The sequence below is a fragment of the Typopeltis vanoorti genome, chromosome 10 (genome assembly GCF_054136105.1).
Source record: "Typopeltis vanoorti isolate ZY-2024b chromosome 10, IOZ_Tvanoo_1.0, whole genome shotgun sequence".
Lineage (NCBI taxonomy): Eukaryota > Metazoa > Arthropoda > Arachnida > Uropygi > Thelyphonidae > Typopeltis > Typopeltis vanoorti.
Window position 1 is genome coordinate 101,487,508 of NC_143558.1, and position 19,782 is coordinate 101,507,289.

At 36.0% G+C, this 19,782-nt stretch overlaps 1 protein-coding gene across 1 annotated transcript in view; it reads right to left on the bottom strand.

Annotated features, from left to right (window-relative positions):
• Nucleotides 1-19,782, bottom strand: part of crn (pre-mRNA splicing factor crn) — a 300,399-nt gene that overhangs the window by 124,949 nt on the left and 155,668 nt on the right. Inside the window, exons 8-9 of the mRNA XM_090398753.1 lie at nt 17,730-17,891; nt 14,536-14,664 (exon numbers count right to left, since the gene is read on the bottom strand). Of these exons, the coding sequence (XP_090254879.1) occupies nt 14,536-14,664; nt 17,730-17,891 (291 nt within the window). The remainder of the gene's footprint in view (nt 1-14,535; nt 14,665-17,729; nt 17,892-19,782) is intronic.

Here is a 19,782-nt window from a genome sequence, read left to right on the forward strand (position 1 = left end):
GTATTACTTGAGAAATCGAAAAGGAAATATGTAATCCAGTTTTTTTTAAAGGAGCCTAGTGTAAAAAGAAAAATTTTTCTTATAATAAAAATTTTTCAAAGAAAGGGTGAGCCTATGTTAAATTGTGAATGAAGCTATGTTATGTAATTTATTTTTTTTTTATTCACATTTAACATTGCTTATTAAATATTAATCATGACTTATATAAAATTATTTATTAGTCCTTAATTGAGAATTACTAATTAAATATTTAATTAAAACCTGATCTACTATTAATTTATGAAATAATAAAATGTATAGAATTCTGTATAACCAAATATATATGATGTAACGTAAAGTGTTATTTTATATTTAACTGTATACGTAATCGAAAGGTTGATGAAGTAGCTTAAATATTATGTTGTTCTTATTTGTAAAATATTTAATGTTATGTAATCACAAATGTAGTCGTAACAGAGCATACATTACATTAGCGAAATGTTTACGTTTAGTCTGTTGTCATGGAGACGCACGCGTAAACATCCACGAGTGAAGAGAGCGTGGCGTTCGAACGTAAGGTGGGAGTGAAGGTCAGATAGATAGAGAGAGATAGGGAGAAAGCAGAAAGAGTAGGGAGAATATAGATAAGACAGGGAAGGGAGAAGAATTATTATTAAGCGAGTGAGGAGAGAGTTATGCGGAACCAAGATTATAAAATCCTGAGGGCAGGAATTTATGAAAATAGTGTTCGGAAGTGAACCTATAAGTAGTGAAACATAAAGTTTAATGTTATAAGCGTAATCTGCTGTTGTTATGAAGAAAGGTTGATGCCGTAATCAGATAAAAGGAAACTGGACAGTCAATGCGAAAATTCTGATTAGTTCCAGTTAATCTGGATTACAATTAAATTCTATGTTGCCCTAGGAAAAGGTTATATTGATTACTTGGAGAAAAGTGAACAGGAAAAGATATTAGTACCTAATTACCAGTTGTTTGGAATAGTGAAGTGCAACTTACAGTAATACAGTTTGAACTATGGAGAATATTTGTTATGTGTGTTCCGCTAATGTTAATTAAGTTAATTCATAAGTGCTCTCTCAATAATTTGATGTATTGAAGAATTTGTCTGGTAAGAGTAGTTGTATAAGTTTCTCTATTCTAGCATTAACTGTAATATATCTCCGATGCTCAAGATCCGGGAATATATTTGCTTTGAATATAGCTTACGTAGTTTATTGCCTGCTGTGAATATAAACATTGAGCTGATAGATTTGTGAAGACTGATTAAATGTGAAATTGTTATATTAACTTGAGATAAGAAGATTTGTGTTTGTGAGACTGTGAATAGTATATGAAAGTTAGAACATTGAATTAGTATCAGTGACCTAAGAAGATGTGTTAATTGTATAGTTCCATTTTAAAATAGAGTTCTTGTACTGTATTTGTTAACCATATCATATATTAAATGTTTTATTTTGTTGATCTAAATATTGTGTTTGCCTGAATTCCTTATTATTGCACCGTTCATAAATATTCGAATCTTGCGGGAACCCCAAGTAAAAATGATAATAGATGATTCGGCCTAATGAGATGACTGTTGACTTAATTTAGAACTGATCCTACTATTTATATAGACTAATCTAAGAATAGGGTGGCGCAGTATAAATATAAATTTCCCTACTTTTGGATCGGTGATCACTTCGCAATTGGTTATTTTAATTATAAAAGTGACTTGAAACTAGATGGTGAGTTAGAACACGACAGGAAGAAAGCCGTCGCGACAATAAGTCTTTATTAACCTCTGTGCTATTAAAACGAAAAGTCCAGTTAAGATAGTAGATGATGTACTTGTAATTTGGTCATTCGATCGCCAGACTCACTCACTCAATACATTATTTGACAACACAAGTGCATAGCATATAATTCATCTTCAACACAGATAAATAACACTCCTCCTTTTCTTGACATCCAGCAAATAACCTATCACAGTTTACCAGACCTAATCTCCTGGCATCATTCTTTTCTTGCAACTCCTGCCCAGATGACCAAGACAAATCACTTAAAACCATACTAGGGACAATACAATGCATATTATTATTATTTCGGGTGACTCCAGGGAATCCTTAGACTCATCAAGGGAGGCCCTAAACATCATGTCCACACAACTATACGACATTCTCACAGTATCTATCATACCTTGCCTTGAACTCGCTCACCGTCATAGCACCCACAACAGACTCTGGCAGCTTATTCCACTCATTTATTACTCTAAAAGTAAAGAACCCAGCTCTAACACCCCTGCTAACCACACTCTTACCCAGCTTCCATAGGTGTCCCCTAGTTCTCCCACCACAGTCCTGATCTCAAAAATATCATCTGAATTAATCCTATAGAATCCCTTTAGCAATTTGAATGTCTCATTCACATCTCCCCTTTTCCCCCTATCAACTAGTGTCTGCAACCCACAAATCTTCAACCTGTTCTCATATGGTTCATTCCATAGACCTGCTATCATCTTAGTCACTCGCCTCTGGATCCTCTCCACCTCCTCCCCATCAAGAAGGAACCGAGGTAACCAAATCTGGGCACAGTAGTCGAGATGAGGTCTTATCAAGGCTCAGTACAGAGGTACAAGAACTTGCTTGTCTCTGCTCGTCAAGGTATTTTTCAACAACCAAGTGAGTTGATGAGCTGATTTAGCTACTTTTGCAATGTGCCCCTAAACATCATCTCCCTATCCACCAACACTCCCAAGTCTCTGGCCTCATCAATCTCCTGGAGTACAGTTCCACCAATGTGGTATACTGCTGCTAATCTTTTCACCCCAAAATGCATAACCTTACATTTTGTCACATTAAATTGACATCCATGCTCCTTAGCCCAGAACTCCATCTATCCAAGTCATCCTGCAAGATTTTGACATCTTCTGCATTCACTATCGCCCTACCCAACTTTGCATCATCAGCGAACAAATGAACTGTTCCACCTAGATCCTTCCCTATATCGTTAATGAACAGATTAAACAGCAGTGGTCCAAGAACAGAACCCTGCGGCACACCACTAGTCACAGGCCGTCTTTTGGACTCTACTCCTGAATAAACTACTCTTTGATATCTCTCCATCAACCACCCACCTATCCATCTCACCAACCCTATATCCATTCCCATATGTTGTAGTTTAAGGATTAGAATTCCATGTGGTATCCTGTCAAACGCCTTAGCCAGGTCCAGCAGTATCACTGTAAACCCATTACCCTTATCCAGTTCAGCCGTCACCTTGTTATAAAACTTGAGCAAGTTACTGAGGCATGATCTACCCTTCACAAAGCCATGCTGTCCCCAGTACAGTATCTCATTTTCATCAATCCATTCCTGTATTTTTCTCTTGACTACTTTCTCCAAGACCTTGACAACGACTCCTGATATGCTGATCGGTCGGTAATTTGCAACCGTAGTCTTGGATCCTCCTTTATGCAGTGAAACTATTTTCCCCTCTTTCCACACCTTCAGGATTAGCCTGCTAGAGGGCTAGACGGTCGGTTGTGTTTTCAGAGAGCTCCCGAAAGCTAAGTATAATTTTGAGTGAAAATTAGAATATAGGTTAAAATCATAACATAATATTGTCTAATTTTGGTAGCTTGTTGTGTCTGTGTGATTTTGGTGTGAATTCCGTTATTTAATTTAGTATTTAACGATATGTTTCATAGATTTGAATATGGCGGCAATGTGACGTAAGATAATGGCATCCAAAAATACGACGCCATTGTTCAAAAACTAATGTGAGAGAGTTTGTCCAATGTGATGTGTGTGGGATGTATGCATTCCCGAATGAGGCTGGAGTTTGGATTGAAAGTGATAGTGCTGGGAGAATGTGCAGAAAGTGTAAGCAAAGTGAGGAGTTGAAGTATGTGTCAGGTTGTGAGACAGTTATGGTTGAAGAAAGCCAAAATGTGAGTGAAAATAGTGGCTTGATAGGGAATTGCGATGTACAAGATGGCAATGAGAGTGGTAATCAAAGAAAGAGTGAAAGCAACTATACAGAGAGAGAAAATGGTTTAAATGATTAAAAAAATGAGGAATTATTTGTAGGAAGTGAGATCGCTAGGTCGTGCGCAGTGATACAAAATGCGCAGCGGCAATTAGAGCACCTGCAAAACTCTTCCCAGAGTGATTCGACTAACGTAAATAAACAGCATAAGACTGGGAGAGTTTCTGAAATGAAGGAAAGAGTGTTGTATGGTGACTCATTATTAAGAGGAGTGATAGATGGGAGTGTAACTAAATCGTACTTACCAGGTGCGAAATTTAAGGATGTAAGTGAGATGTAAGTATTAGAGTGCAAAAACAGAGGGTGAAAGAATTAATAGTTGTGGCGGGTACGAATGAATTGAAAGGTGATAAATTTTTTATGAGAGAGGACTTGAAAGTATTGTTAAAGGTAGCGAAAGAAAAGAGTGACAGAGTTAGAATGGTGAGTCTGTTGCCGCAGTATGACAGAAGTTTAGAAGGAGGGCCATAATCACAAATGACATTATGCGCAGGTTATGCAGACAGTGTGGTGTGGGATTCGTGGATGTGTGGAATGAGTTTGATGGGCGAAAGGACTTATACAAGATGGATGGCCTGCATTTGAATGGACTTGGTGTGCGGAGACTGGAAAAAGTGTTACTGAATGAAGTGAAAATGGATGTGCAGAACCAGGGAAACTAGAACTACCAAGGAGGGGGGGGGGAGTGGATATGCAGACATCAGTGAGACAGTTGAGTGTAAGAATGTATATAATGTACCTGAGCCAGCACTAAGGACAAAAAAATGGGAATGGGACATTTAAAATAACACATCAAGATAGGGGTGGGACAAAGGGATCACTGCATTTCATGTACACTAATGCCAGGAGTATGAAGTGGAGGTGAATAATCCATTACAGAACCTTAATGTGAATACATCTATGGGATTGGATGGTATACCGGCATGGGTCTTGCGTGAAGCGGCTAAGGAATTATCAGTGCCCTTGACCATGTTGTTTAATCTGAGTCTCGGGTCTGGTTTAGGGTCTGATTTCCTGTGGTGTGTGGCAAGAAAGCTAACAGAATAATCACAAACAACCTAGATGCCAGAAATACTTCTACTCTGATAGAATCCCACCTTTTCCCAATTGTACTCAAGAGATATCATCCATATCTAACACCTGTCTTTCATCATCTCTACATTCTACAATACTCAGTTTGCATCCACTCTACAGCCTAGAAGTAAGCCCATATTCAGTCCATTGCAAAAAGGAGATATATGACTGCCCTGTGTATATGCCCCGCAAGTTGGTTGTACAGCAGAGGAAAAAGATGAGTTCTGGAACGTGTTAGATGAAGAAATGAGGGAATTGGAAGAAAATGAGATGGTGATTGTCGGAGGAGACTTGAACGGGCACATAGGGAGACAGAATAGAGACTGTGAAAGGGTGCATGGTGGCCACGGAGTGGGAATGATGAACCAGGAAGGAGAGAGGGTTGTGGACTTTGCAGTAGCGTTTGATCTGGCAATTGTGAACTCGTTTTTCTTCAAGAGGGAAGAACATTTGATAACATTTAGAAGTGGTAACAACAGCTCACAAATTGACTACATTTTGACTAGAAGAAAACATCTTAAGGTTGTGACAAATTGTAAGGTAATTCCAACAGATCAGGTAGCACAACAACACTGACTGCTGTGCGCAGACTTTAAATTAAGATCGAAGATAAGAACTTCTGGTTGCCATGGGATGAAGACAATTAAGTGGTTTCGCTTAAAAGAAGAGAGTGTGAGGAATCATTTTAGGGAGAGTGTTAGAGAGGATTTCGGATGGACTGGAAAGTGTACAAGATTGGTGGAAACATAATTCAAAAGTAATCCTGAGCTGTGCAATCGAGGTGCTTGGTGAGACATCGGGAAAGATTAGAGAGCAGAAGGAGGGTTGGTGGTGGAATAATGATGTACAAGTGGCAGTGACAGCTAAGAGGAAGGCAAAGCAGAAGTGGGATGAGTCAAGAGTGGAAGAGGACAGAGAGGTGTACAAAGAGAGAAAGCAAGAAGCCAAGAGAGTTGTGGCACAGGCGAAGGCCATGGCATATCAAGATCTGTATGATCAATTAGAAACAAAGGAAGGACAGAGAAAAATTTACCAACTAACGAAATGTAGAAATAAAGCAGCTAAGGACATCTTACATGTGAGGCAGATCAAAGATGCTGAAGGAAGAGTATTATGGAGGGATGTGGACATAAGAAACAGATGGAAAATATACTTTGAGGGACTTCTGAATGAGGAAAATGCAAGGACTCACAGAGGAGATGGGCAGCCTTCTGAGGGGATGGTGCAGAACATCAGTAGAATGGAAGTGACGGAGGCCATGAAGAGGATGAGGAATGGAAAAGCGGTGGGCCCCGACAGAATTCCAGTGGAGGCATGGAAGGCACAGGGGGAAGAGGGAATTGACCTGCTGTGGGACCTGTTCATGAAAGTTTGCCAACAGGAAAATATACCCGAGGAATGGAGGGAGAGTACTCTTGTTCCCATCTACAAGGGTAAAGGGGATGCACAAGACTGTAAAAATTACAGAGGAATAAAGTTGATGTCCCACACAATGAAGATCCTAGAAAGGGTTCTTGATGGTAGATTGAGGGAGGAGGTGGAGATTGCAAAGGAACAATTTGGCTTCATGCCTGGAAGATCAACAACAGATGCTATCTTTGGGTTACGACAGATGATGGAAAAATATCGAGAGAAACAAAGGGAGCTACATCTGGTATTTATTGATCTGGAGAAAGCATACGATAGAGTGCCAAGGCAGGAAGTCTGGAGGTGTCTGAGGGAGAAGAAGGTGCCGGAGAAATATGTCAGGTTGGTGCAGGAAATGTACAGAAATGTGAAGACAAGTGTTCGGACCTGTTTGGGACAGACAGAAAGTTTTCAAGTAACAGTTGGATTGCATCAAGGGTCAGCATTAAGTCCGTTTCTGTTTAATATTGTGATGGAGGTGGTAACAGAGGAGGTGAGAGAAGATGCACCTTGGACAATGTTGTATGCAGATGACATCTTGCTGTGTGTAGATTCAAGAGAAGAAGCGGAAACTAAACTGGAAAGATGGAGAAAAGTACTGGAAGAGAGAGGTATGAGACTGAGCAGAAGTAAGACAGAGTATATGTGTTGCGCAGTGGGCGGTGGCCAGGAGACAGACCTGGAGCTGGAAGGAAATGTCATCAGGAAGGTGAGAGACTTTAGATACTTAGGTTCGACAGTGGAAGAAGATAGAGGAGGTGAGAAGGAAGTGGGATGCAGGATACAAGCAGGTTGGAGGAACTGGAGGGAGATGGCTGGAGTGTTATGTGATAAGAAGGTGCCGATCAATCTGAAAGGCAAAATTTATAGGACAGTAGTGAGGCCAGCTATGACATATGCTATAGAAACTGTGGCCCTGAGGAAAAATAACATTAGCAGGATGGAAGTAGCAGAGATGAGAATGCTTAGGTGGATGTGCGGTGTGACCAGAAAGGATCATCTGAGAAATGACTATGTCAGGGGAACAGTGAAAGTTACGAACTTAGGAGCGAAAATACAGGAGGCAAGGTTGAGATGGTTTGGTCATGTGATGAGGAGGGAGGACGAATATGTGGGAAGAAGGGTCATGCAGATGGATGTGCAAGGAAGGCGGAAGCGTGGGCGGCCAAAGAAGAGATGGAGGGAGCTGGTAAAAGAGGACTTGAAGATGAAGAACTTGGATGTGGTGACAGCCCAAGACAGGAAGGTGTGGAGGAGACTCATAATAAACAGTGACCCCACTTAATTAGGAGAAGCTGCAGAAGAAGAAGAAGAAGATGACTGCCCTCAAACTATCAACCTACTCTCACCTCAGTGTTGTCTTAAATAATAGAAAAGATAATCAATAGTCAATATCTTCATCAGCTGTAGAACTGCCAGCCAATCACTGACCACCAGTATGAATTCAACCATTCAAAACCCACAACAGATTTGCTAGTCTACTTCACTCCTACTGGACACATGCCATGGAAATGTATGGAGAAACTTATGCTGATGCATTATAAATTAAAGGTGCCAAAAAATTATATTCTTGGTTTAATCCTTTATCCAAGTGTAAGCAAACAAAGTTTGCACCTGAAGTATTTTCAGGACTGGGAAACTTGTATATAGAAGCTAATAACTTCACATCACTTGCCCTAGATTCCATAATGCATATCCCATAACAGGGTAGTGACCCTTCCCATAATGCATAGCATTATACATGTCTGTTGCATTATGGGATACTAAGGCATGTCATGTAAGGTCATTAGCTTCTATATACAATTTGCCCAGTCCTGAAAATACTTCAGGTGCAAACTTTGTTTGCTTACACTTGGATAAAGGATTAAACCAAGAATATAATTTTTTGGTATCCTTAATTTATAGTATAACCAAGTGGAAAAACTTCCAACAACTATGCTGATGCACTTGATATTTCCAAAGTATGTGACAGAATCTAGCACATAGGGCTTCTCAACAAACTGTCATCTTATGATCTGCCTTCCATTGTATGTAATCATTTTGAAAGTACTCTTAAAATTTCAGGTTTTCTCAGGTGTTTCAGTGTTATTTCACTCATATACAAAAATGACCATCTCTCACTGACTTCAAATCTCATCCATAGTTATGCTGATGACAACACTCTCCATTCCTCCTACTCTTACAATAAACCATTGTATGTATTCATTTTGAAAGTACTCTTAAAATTTCAGGTTTTCTCAGGTGTTTCAGTGTTATTTCACTCATATACAAAAATGACCATCTCTCACTGACTTCAAATCTCATCCATAGTTATGCTGATGACAACACTCTCCATTCCTCCTACTCTTAAAATAAACCATGCAATACTAAAATGTCTAAGTTTCAAGATGTTTTGCAATCAATGCCCTAACACTAATCACCATACCATCCTGCAATGGAATAATGACAACCTAATTAGCCTTCAATGCTTCCAAAACACGCTTTTCTCTTTTTTTTATATATATATATATATATATATATATATATATATATATATATATATATATAAAACCTTAGTTCTTCTTCCCTAACCTTTGATAATGCTCAGTTCAACAGTCAAGACCAGCACTCACTTCCTGGACTGACAATGATCTGTTGTTTTTCTGGTAAAAACACATCACTTCAATAGCATCCACATCCAAAAATTCGCATTCTTTCTTTGCTCAATATGTTACTTTTCAGTACAGTTTGTAAGTTGTACAAATCTTAAGTCTGCTGAAGTTTAGAATACTGCTCTCACATATGGAGTAGATAAAAAAACCTCTATAAAAATTCTTGATGCTTTCCAAAGGAAAGAAGTTTGGCTAATCCCTCTTTCACAGACACTCTCTAGCCAATGTTTCACAGTCTGTTTCTGCAGAACTGGCAATCATCAATAACGTAAGCAAACAGCTGTTCACATAGGGATGTGAAGAGCCTCTCCCATGAAATATTCCAAGATTATAACCCAGCTCTTCAACAGATTCCTTCTCCCTTAATCCCTGCTCATACATGGCATCAATCTGCCAGACTCTGCAATTTGTGGCAGTGATATTAAAAACATTGACATTTGGAAATGAAGTAATTAGTGATAAAACTGTTATTTTATCATGGCTTTCTTCATTTAATAAATTTTCAAATTAATTTTAAAAAGATTATTACAAATATCAATTTGATCAGTTTTAACATCACCTTATCATCATCATCAAATTCCTGCCATGCACCCTCAAGGGGTACAGGATATGATAGTAATACATGAAACTTACATCATTACTAACTTCCTATCTACAATTTTCCTCCAAATCAATCTGTACATGTCAAGATTCCAACATTATCAGATCTTATATTTCTATCCTCTAAGGCACTTTTTACTGTATCAATCCACCTACATCATGGTCTTCCTCTGTGTCTTTTTTCCTGCCAATCTGACAGAGAACACTTGTTTTACTAATCTGTCCTTTCCCATTCTGTTTAAGTGACTATAACCTGAGATTAGCTCTGCTAACACATTCCTGAATGCTAACAATGTAAAGCTCTTTCCTAACATCTTCATTTTTAATATGACATTGCCATTGATGCCATCTGTTCACACACCCAATCTTTCTCAGGACTCTCATATCTGCAGTCTCTAATCTTTGGTCAAGTGTTTTATTTCTTACCCAGCTCTCAGATCCATAAGTTAAAATTGATTTGAACACTGTCTTCTTCTTCTTTGAGTGCCATCTCCTATCGGAGGTCAGCGACCACCTTGACTAATTTTGAGCGATCCTCAATCACTGTAAACGGTCCCTCAGAGCTCATGCCAGTCCACTGTCTGATGTCTCTGCCAGCCAAGATTTTCTTCGTCTTCCTTGTTCTCTTCTTCCATTTATCTTCCCCTTTATAAGCAATTGAAGTATTTTATATTTTTCATTACGAAGTAGGTGACCAAGATATGCAGTTTTCCTTCTTTTTATGGTATCAAAAAGTTCACGTGATTTCCCCGTTTGTTCCAGTACTTCCTGATTGGACGTTTTTGCTGTCCATGGGATTTTTAACATTCGTCTGTATAACCACATCTCAAAGGCTTCAAGGTCAAAGTTTCTGCACCATACAGCAGTATAGACCATACATAGCATTTAACCATGCATACTCTAAGCTCTAAGTTAAGTAGCGGTTACACAGTGTTGATTTCATCAGGAGAAAATTTTTTTTGCCATTTCAATTCTAACTTTTATTTCCATTTCTGGACTGCTATCAGGACACAAGGTATTGGAACATTTCTCTATGAAGACAGATTTTAATTTGTCCCATGATTCATCAACCCTCATGATGTCATCATTCTTGATAAGTGCTATCTCTTGATTCAGATCTTGACTCAATTTGTTTCTTATCTCTGGGTTATTTTAATTTTCCTAAATTAAACCTTTTTTGTTACTGAAGTATAGCTTTCAATCTAATTTTTAACACTGTTGTCATCAGTAGATTATGATCAGAAGCAATATCTGCACTAGGATAGGAACTTTATGGAACTTCGAAATCGTTGATTAATTAGCAAGTAATCAATTTGGTTCCTGACCATATTTGTATTATTATCTTGTGGTGATCGCCAAGTATATAGCCTTCGGGATGGTAGCTTAAACCATGTGTTTGTGACAATTAGCTCCTATTCTTGGCAGAATTGAATAAGACGGTCTCCTCTCTCATTTCTTGTTCCCAGTCCATGTTTGCCAACTATATCTCCACTTCTACCTTTCCCAACTTTAGCATTGAAATCACCCATGACGATGTTAATATCATGTTTTTTTGTGTTTTTCATTAGTTCTTTTAATTGGTCATAAAATTCTTTGATCTCGATATCACTCTTGTCAGCAGTAAGGGCATAGACCTGTATAAGATTAATATCTAGTGGATGACCTTTTAGTTTTAATAACATCATCCTGAGTAGGGGATGAAGCTCAACAGTGACTTATTGGCATCTTTGTTTAATATTATTCCAACTCCATTTTGATGGTTGTTTTCACTACTTCTAGGGTGGTACATTGTCATGTCATTAACTTCAGTTTTGCCTGATCCTGGCCACCTAACTTCACTACATTCCTAAAATCTCAATTTCAAGTCTTCTCATTTCCTGAATAGCATTTCTTAGCTTACTGCTTCGTACAGGGTTCTGACATTCCAAGTTCCTAGTTTTAGTGAATGCACCATTTTGAGCCAGGAGATTCTTTGCACCCCTGTCCCATTTAAGGGACGCCAGGAACTCAGGGCCATTTGTGTAGATTTGCTTGCCATGGTGGTTAGTCTGGAGAGAATAGAGCAGTAGTTTCTTCATTTGCTTTCTGCTCTGCAGTATTACAGACGTACACAATAAACTGTATTGCCACCTGCAATTTTCTAATCACAAGCTCTACCGTCATCATGAGACGTCAACATTGTGTCAGTACTGACAAAGCTTCTTTCCTTTGTCAGAGGATTGAATCCTTGAATTTTCCTTGTAACCCTAGGTAGGAGCCCTAACCATGTACTGACAGCTGGAGCCAGCTGAGCCCGGTTGTTTATAGAGGTCTGCTCCTCTGAAGATTCTGCGCACATTTCACTGTTGGGATATGAATCCTCCTCTGCTGATTTGTCCGTTGTTCTTCACAGAGATCCATTAGCATCCTTGTAGGGAGTGTACCCTACAGAAGGTCCCAGGGAACACGACGGGGATGTGGATTTGCCTCATCCCACTAATTTAGTGTTTTCACTAATTTCTCCCTTATTCCATATCAATTTATTCAATTGACTTCCTATCATGCCAGCTTTGTTGAGTCTGTGGTCTATTTCCATATTTAATTTACAATCTTTATTAAAATTCATGCCTAAGTAGCTGAAATGTTTTACTCGTTCTATAGACAATGAAAATAGGCAGAAGCTCTCTCAATGCTTCTGCCTATTTTCATTGTCTTTATCTTGTTATTGCTGACCTTCAAATGACATCTATTACAATCTCTTACATCTATTATTCAATTTAAACAGGGAATCTTGCAGACTTGTAGAGGAATTACTTAGAAGTATAACATCATCCACATAAAGCAAAGAGCTGAGATTAACATCTCCAATTTTGATATCAGTTTAATACCACTTTCCTTCATAATCAATAACAGATGGAATAAAATACATCCTTGTCTGACATCAGATTTAACATTAAACCATTTTCCATTACTTCCTTCAATTTTAACTGTTGACTTACAACTCAAAAACTAAGCATTGCTTGATATAATGTCCCACTGACACTATACATACATATAACTGTAGCATTTTGAACAGCTTCTCGCTTGGCACCTTGTCATATGCCTTTTCCAAATCTACAAAACTTAAATACAGATCTTTGTTATATTCCCATGATTCCAAATCTACAAAACTTAAATACAGATCTTTGTTATATTCCCATGATTTCTCAACTATTTGTCTTAAAGTGAAAACCTGATCCTGACAGTCTCCATTTGGTCTGAATCTAGCTTGTTCTTCACCACGCTTCCCTTCCACAATCCTTCTCAACCATTTTTCAAGTATACTAGCATAAATCTTACCAGGAACACTCGGCAGAGAAATACCTCTAATTCTCACTTTCCAATCATCTGTCCAGGTCTTCTGAACTATGCAGTGCAACCACTGTAAGACTTTTATACCTCCATACTTGAGCTTGTCGAATATCATCTACTCCAGCTGCATTTCCACATTGCAGGGTTTTGACTTTTTCTACTTCATGTATGGATATGTATTCCTGATTGTATGCCTGGTCAATGTTTTTTACCACTGTGCTGTCATCACTGCTTGCTTCATTTAGCAATTTTTCAAAGTAATTACTCCATACATTAAGGATATCTTTTTCTCCAGTTTTCATGTCACCTTTATCATCTCTAATTCCTTTTACAGCACTCTTTCTTCCATTTCTGAGTTTTTTTTCAACAGCCTCCAGATTTTGCCACCTTCCTGATATTTATTTAGAAGACGAATTTAGTGTTGAATAACATAGCTACTCCTTCTTTTCCTGGTTGTTCTTGAATATAACATTTTGTATTTATTGCTTAGAAAGATCTCACCAGTTTTTGTCTTTTTTGTTTCATCATCATCGATCAAATTCCTGGCATGTACCCTCAAGGGGTGTACAGCATTTGTTTCAGTGATCCCTATTATGTCGATCTGGTAGTACTTATCCAATTCTTCTGCTAGTTCTATTTGTTTGTGATTCATTCTTCTTATGTTGATAGTACCAATCTTGAACTCTGGTGAAGTTGAGTTGGGGTGTGTTTCAGGATGAATACTGATTTACTTGTTAATACTTATAATCGCTAACACATTATGGATATGTATTCCTGATCGCATGCCTGGTCAGTGTTTTTTACCACTGTGCTGTCACTGCTTGTTTCATTTAGCAACTTTTCAAAATAATTACCCCAAACATCAAGGATATCTTTTCCTCCAGTTTTCATGTCACCTTTATCATCTCTAATTCCTTTTACTGCACTCTTTCCTCCATTTCTGAGCTTTTTTCAACAGCCTCCAGAATATCTTGCCACCATCCTGATATTTATTTTCTATGTTCTTACCAAAGTCTTCCCATGACTTTTGTTTACCTAGTTTTATACAGTGTTTAGCTTTCTTACATTTGTTTCTGTATTCTCTAAAAGCACAAACTGACTTCATGGCTTGCCACTTCATCACCTTTAATTCAGTAGTGCAATACTATTGAGAACTACAAAGCTCTTTTCTCTACTTTAAGTTTTTGAATAACCTCCAGAACATCTAGCTACCTTTATGAAATTTATATTGTTTTCAGAGTCCTTTCAATACTTTCACTTAAGCTTAATTTTTATATATATCCAGTATCAAGTTTTAATTAAATCTGACTGAACTAAGAAGCCAATGAAATTCAATTAAAGCAACTTAAACTACATAAACATATATAAAGCATAAATATATAATATGTAGAACTATGCATGTGTAAAATAAAACATGAAGTGTGCAGAAAAGCAATTAATTTCTTACCTTGCTAGGTGGCACATTTGCAATTGCTCTCTCATATATTTCTCTTGTTGCATCCACATTTCCTTCACTTTCCATCAATCTCAAATAATCAAACCATGCATCATAATTATGAGAATTAGCTTTCACTTGCTGAAAAAACACAAAACAATTTAATCTAGTTGAGTAGTTAGCTGTATTATAAAACTAACATGATAATATTTCTGTTCTAAATTTAATTTAAGCTTACAATATAACTAAGCACATATAATTTTGCCAATAGGTACTACATACATTTAATATAAGGATAAATAAAAAAAAATAAACAGCTTATTTTTTATTACATCGAGAGGGTAAAATGTTTTGTATTTTTGTATTGTAACTTTTTGTATTATCTTACAACATAGCTGACTTGTAAAAAACACTTCTTAAATCAGCTTACAAGCTTCTTAATCAGAGTGTCTTGGGATTTGCACCAAAAACATTTTTGTCTGGTGACATTAAAAAAAAAAATGTTTTCAGTTACACTTAAGGCAAAAGTGTGGACCACTTTTTTTTTTTTTGAATTTGTCATGTGAAAAATTTCTTTCTAAAAAATAAAAAAACGTAATAATTACTTGTAGCAAGTCAAGAGTCGAGGATGGGAAAGAGAAAATTTTCCATTTAAATTCTTGAACTGCTTCTGACAATGATCCTCTGTATTTACTCAAAAATAGCAGGTTTCATTCACATGCTTCAAGCTTTCCACTATGCACATACTTTTCTTTGACTTCTATTCTATTCCCTATGTGCAAACATTCTGTAAAATGCATCTTGGAAGATGCAATTCCTTCTGTTACTGGTTATCAGATTTTTGTGATAACAAAAATCTGATAACCAGTAATATTCACTAATGGTGCAATAAGAAAGCAATCACTGTTTGCTCCTCAATTATTTGAGCCACTATTATGTCTAAAATAATTGAGGAAATTTCCAGCACTTGAAAATGCATGTTTAGACTTGTTTGTCTACATGGTAAGTATCATGACCTCGAGACCAGATTTATTATGTTAACCTTTACTTGAATATATAGATATACAAAGTGAACCACGTTGAACATTCTAAACATAGTATGAAATTCTGAATGATTTCTTGTGTTGTTACACTTGTTGGATGTCCTTCACATGGATCAAATTCAAGGCTGGTACAACCACGTTTAAATTCAGCAGCCCATTTCTTAATTGTCAAAAAAGAAGGAGAAGAGTGCTCATAAATTTTTATGAACTTTAAATGAATTTCTTTTGGCATTAAACCCTCTTTTACAAAGAATTTTATAACCACACGATACTCAATTTTATCCATTTCAAGGGATACAGACAACATTTTGCTTCAGACAGCTGTATAAAACAAACTACTTAATAGAATGACTTGCAATTTCACATGGATGCTTATGACAAATGTACCAACTTAGGGGAAAAAAAAATTTTGCTGATAGTGTTGCCATCTATGGTTGAGGCCAAGAACTTTTCAGACCACCCTCATACTATCCAAAACATAAGACCAGCAAAAATTCAATTACACTGTAGAAAAGTATTCTAAAGTTGGGCAGATTTGGAATTTATATAGTGCTAAGAGTTGTACAGCAAGAAGTAGTGTCTTGAACGGAAGAGGAAACCTAGTTTGTTTTTTTTAGAGGCTGAGAATGACACAGATGTAATTGAATTTGTGCCAAAGATGTCATCGCCAAAAGAGAAATTTGATCATGACATTCTGATGCAAATATTATCAAAAGTAGAGAGGGTAAAGTGAGATGTAAGACATGACTATGTTTTGGTATCAATGAAGTTTGTTAGATTACCCTCACCCCAAAAAAATGGTAAGGAAATCAATATTTAAGACACTGGTTATTGAAGATCTTGCAAGTGGAATTCATTTGAGCACTGTGATGTCTGTTATATGAAGAAGAGGAATGAAGTGAAGGAATGAAAAAAGGATTTGAAGTCTGTGAAAGAAAGTCATTAAAGAAGAAAATTGTGTATGTGCATGCATATAAGACATCAGCAGTGAGATATTCAGGGCTCTGTGTCTTTCACACATTCCGAGAGTAAGTTTCGTTTAATGCAGCACTGTTTCAGCAGGATTTTGATCAGGACTGTTATGATGATTTTTTATTTTATTTATTTATTTATTTTTTGCTATACCCAGAAGGACTGACTGCAAAGTTAAAATTTAGTCTATTCACTGTCATAAAAATCAACTCACTAATAATATAAAGACTTGAAATGTGATTTTTAAATCACTTTAGCTGTTTGATATAATACTATAGACAGTAATTAAAAGAAACACACGTATTAACCACAATGAAAATTATTTAATTGTAAATATTTCATCCTAAGTATCTTAGGACAACATCAGTACAGTAGTTTTAAACAATAATAGGAATAACCTACAGTTAGGGCGCATGATTACAATAGAATCTCATTAAACGTGCATAACGTGCTACAGAACTTTACAACTTGTTACCTTCTCCTAAGGACAAACTCTCACCTTTGATGTTGCCTGCCGTTTATGAGATTCCATGCTCATGCAAATTATCTTGCTTTGAATAGACAGATAGGTCTGTTCAGAAACGCATCTCAGAACATCAAGACCAAATTCGTCTTTTTAAACCACAGAAATCTGGCCTCTCTCAACATAGAATTGAAAATCCAAACCATAGGATCCATTGGAAAAAGTCTAAACTTTTACATAGATCTTTATATAAACATGAACGTTTATACAAAGAAAGTTCTGAAGCCCTACTACACAGATCAAACTTAAACCGCAACGACGTTCTTACTATTCCTAAAGTATGGGAAATTGTCATACAAAATTGTGTTAAATAATTTTTTTATTTATTTTTATTTTTTTTATTTCTGCAGCATGTTATGCACGTTTAATGAGATTCTATTGCAATCATGCGCCCTAACTGTATGTTATTCCTATTATTGTTTAAAACTACTGTACTGATGATGTCCTAAGATACTTAGGATGAAATATTTACAATTAAATAATTTTCACTGTGGTTAATACATGTGTTTCTTTTAATTATGATCGCACCACAGGTTTCGTTATTTAAAAAAAAAAAAAAAACTATAGACAGTGTAAAATAGTTAAACATCAGCATAACACAGCATTCATAAATTTCCAGAATTAATACTAATTAAAAACTTTAATCAGTAGTTTTTATTCAAACTTACCTCTTCATACTGGAATTTTCTTTTGCTTACTATTACATCTTCAATACCTGTTCTATCACCAAATTTTTTTTCATGGATTGTGTAGTTCTTAAACAGTTCCTGAGCTTTCTCTTTAGGAATATTATCAAGTGCATATTTATATATAGCTCGTACCCTGTCGTGCTGGAAGTTTCAAAAGAAAAAGTTACATTGCTTGTACTTAAAAAGAAACTCAATCATGCATTTACAAAAATAATTCAAAATAGCCTAAAATGATAAAGATAAAACTTCCTTTTTTTTCTTTATTTTTTTTTAAAGAATTATTATTATTATTATTATAATAATAATAATAATTTATTATTATTATTATCTATTGGTTATGGGTAACCAATAGATAATAATAATAATAGGACTCTAGCGTTGATGTTATAAAGGTTTTTTTTTTCCACCAGAGGTCAGGCCAATAATTGTTATAACGGTTGGTCAGTAACTTTAGAAACCATGTAAATTGTAGTGCACCGTGTTTCTCTATATATAGTGTATATGTTCCAGAAGATGACCTTGATACGAAGGTTGAAATCTCGAGTGTTGATTTTGGTTTATATTAAATTAAAGTTTTACTCAAACACAGTAGTTGTCTCCATAATTTTCCAAAAAATGTAGGTGTGGTATGGGATCTGATAACTATTACAATCCTACAATGCTGTAAGAAATACCGCAGAGAAAAAATCAGTAAAAGCAGTATGTGTGTATAACCAGATAACAGAACCGAGTCTAAATAAAGCTCTAGAATTCTGCATGCTGTAAAAAATACTTTAATAAAGAATTATTAAGCAACAATGTGAGGTATTAAAAATGAATTAAAAAAGATGTGATAATTTCCGATCATAATTTCTGTTTTAAGGCTGGTGTATGTAAAACAGTTTTCTTTGAATAATTTTTCATTGGGACAACCTACTTTTGTATAGAACTTTGATATTCTCAAATAAAACAAAAATGGGATTTTTGTTTTATTTGAATATGTCAATTTTTTCAACATGCTAAGTCCAGTCTAAATGTCCATGCTTTAGGTAAAATTTCATAATGAAATTGTTATAATACTGAAATATTGCCATACCAATGATATTGCATAACTGCAGGTACTTGCAAATTTGTGAGACTGTTCAGACTCACAAGGATACATTACCTTCATCAACTAAACCTTAACAATTACAATTATATGCTTAATTAAAGAATATGAAAAGTGGTTATCTAAATGAGGAATGTTCAAAATTCATTATGAATTTTGAAATCTAACATTTTTATTACCTATAGATTAAATTATAGCTGTTAGTTTCTGTTCCAATCAGATTCATGTCATAATGCACACTCTTTTTAATTATTTAGTATGAAACTTAATGTTTCATATGAGGAAAGTTAGGTTCCAGACCTATGCTGTATTGCAAATTTCATGTATAGAGAATCACCCCCCCCCCCCACACACACACAGACTTCTAGATGCACATGATGGTTTAATAGCATTTTTAAGCAGTCATGTGCATAAATGATGTATGTATATTAAACATTTATTTGCATCAGTTATACAAACAAAAAATTTAGAATAATTTTCCCAAATGAAAAAGTTAAAAAGAAGGGAACATGCCATCTACTATCACCATCTATGTACACCATTAAAAATTTTTCCCTTTGGAAGTAAGACTCAAGGTTACAGATAACAGTAGTATCATTAGATGTAGCATTTTTCACTTCACTAAGAATTTTATCTTTGTTTTTAACAGCTGCAACAACAACAACAACAGTGAAATAAATTTAGCCTGCAGCCATCTCAGTGTTCGATACACCATCATCAGTAAATAATTTTAATCTTAGCATCTAATGTAATAGGATGTAATTGCACGTAATGTAATAGGTTTACGAGCTTTCCTTTCACTGGATGCAATAATACCCTTACTTTGATTTCTGTCTGACATTGAAGAGAGAAAAATTATAATTCACAGTAAAACACCAAAATGTAGTTGAGCAATGACTTCATAAAAGGAGTCCATGAAAACTGCACATTAGTTGATTCACAGCA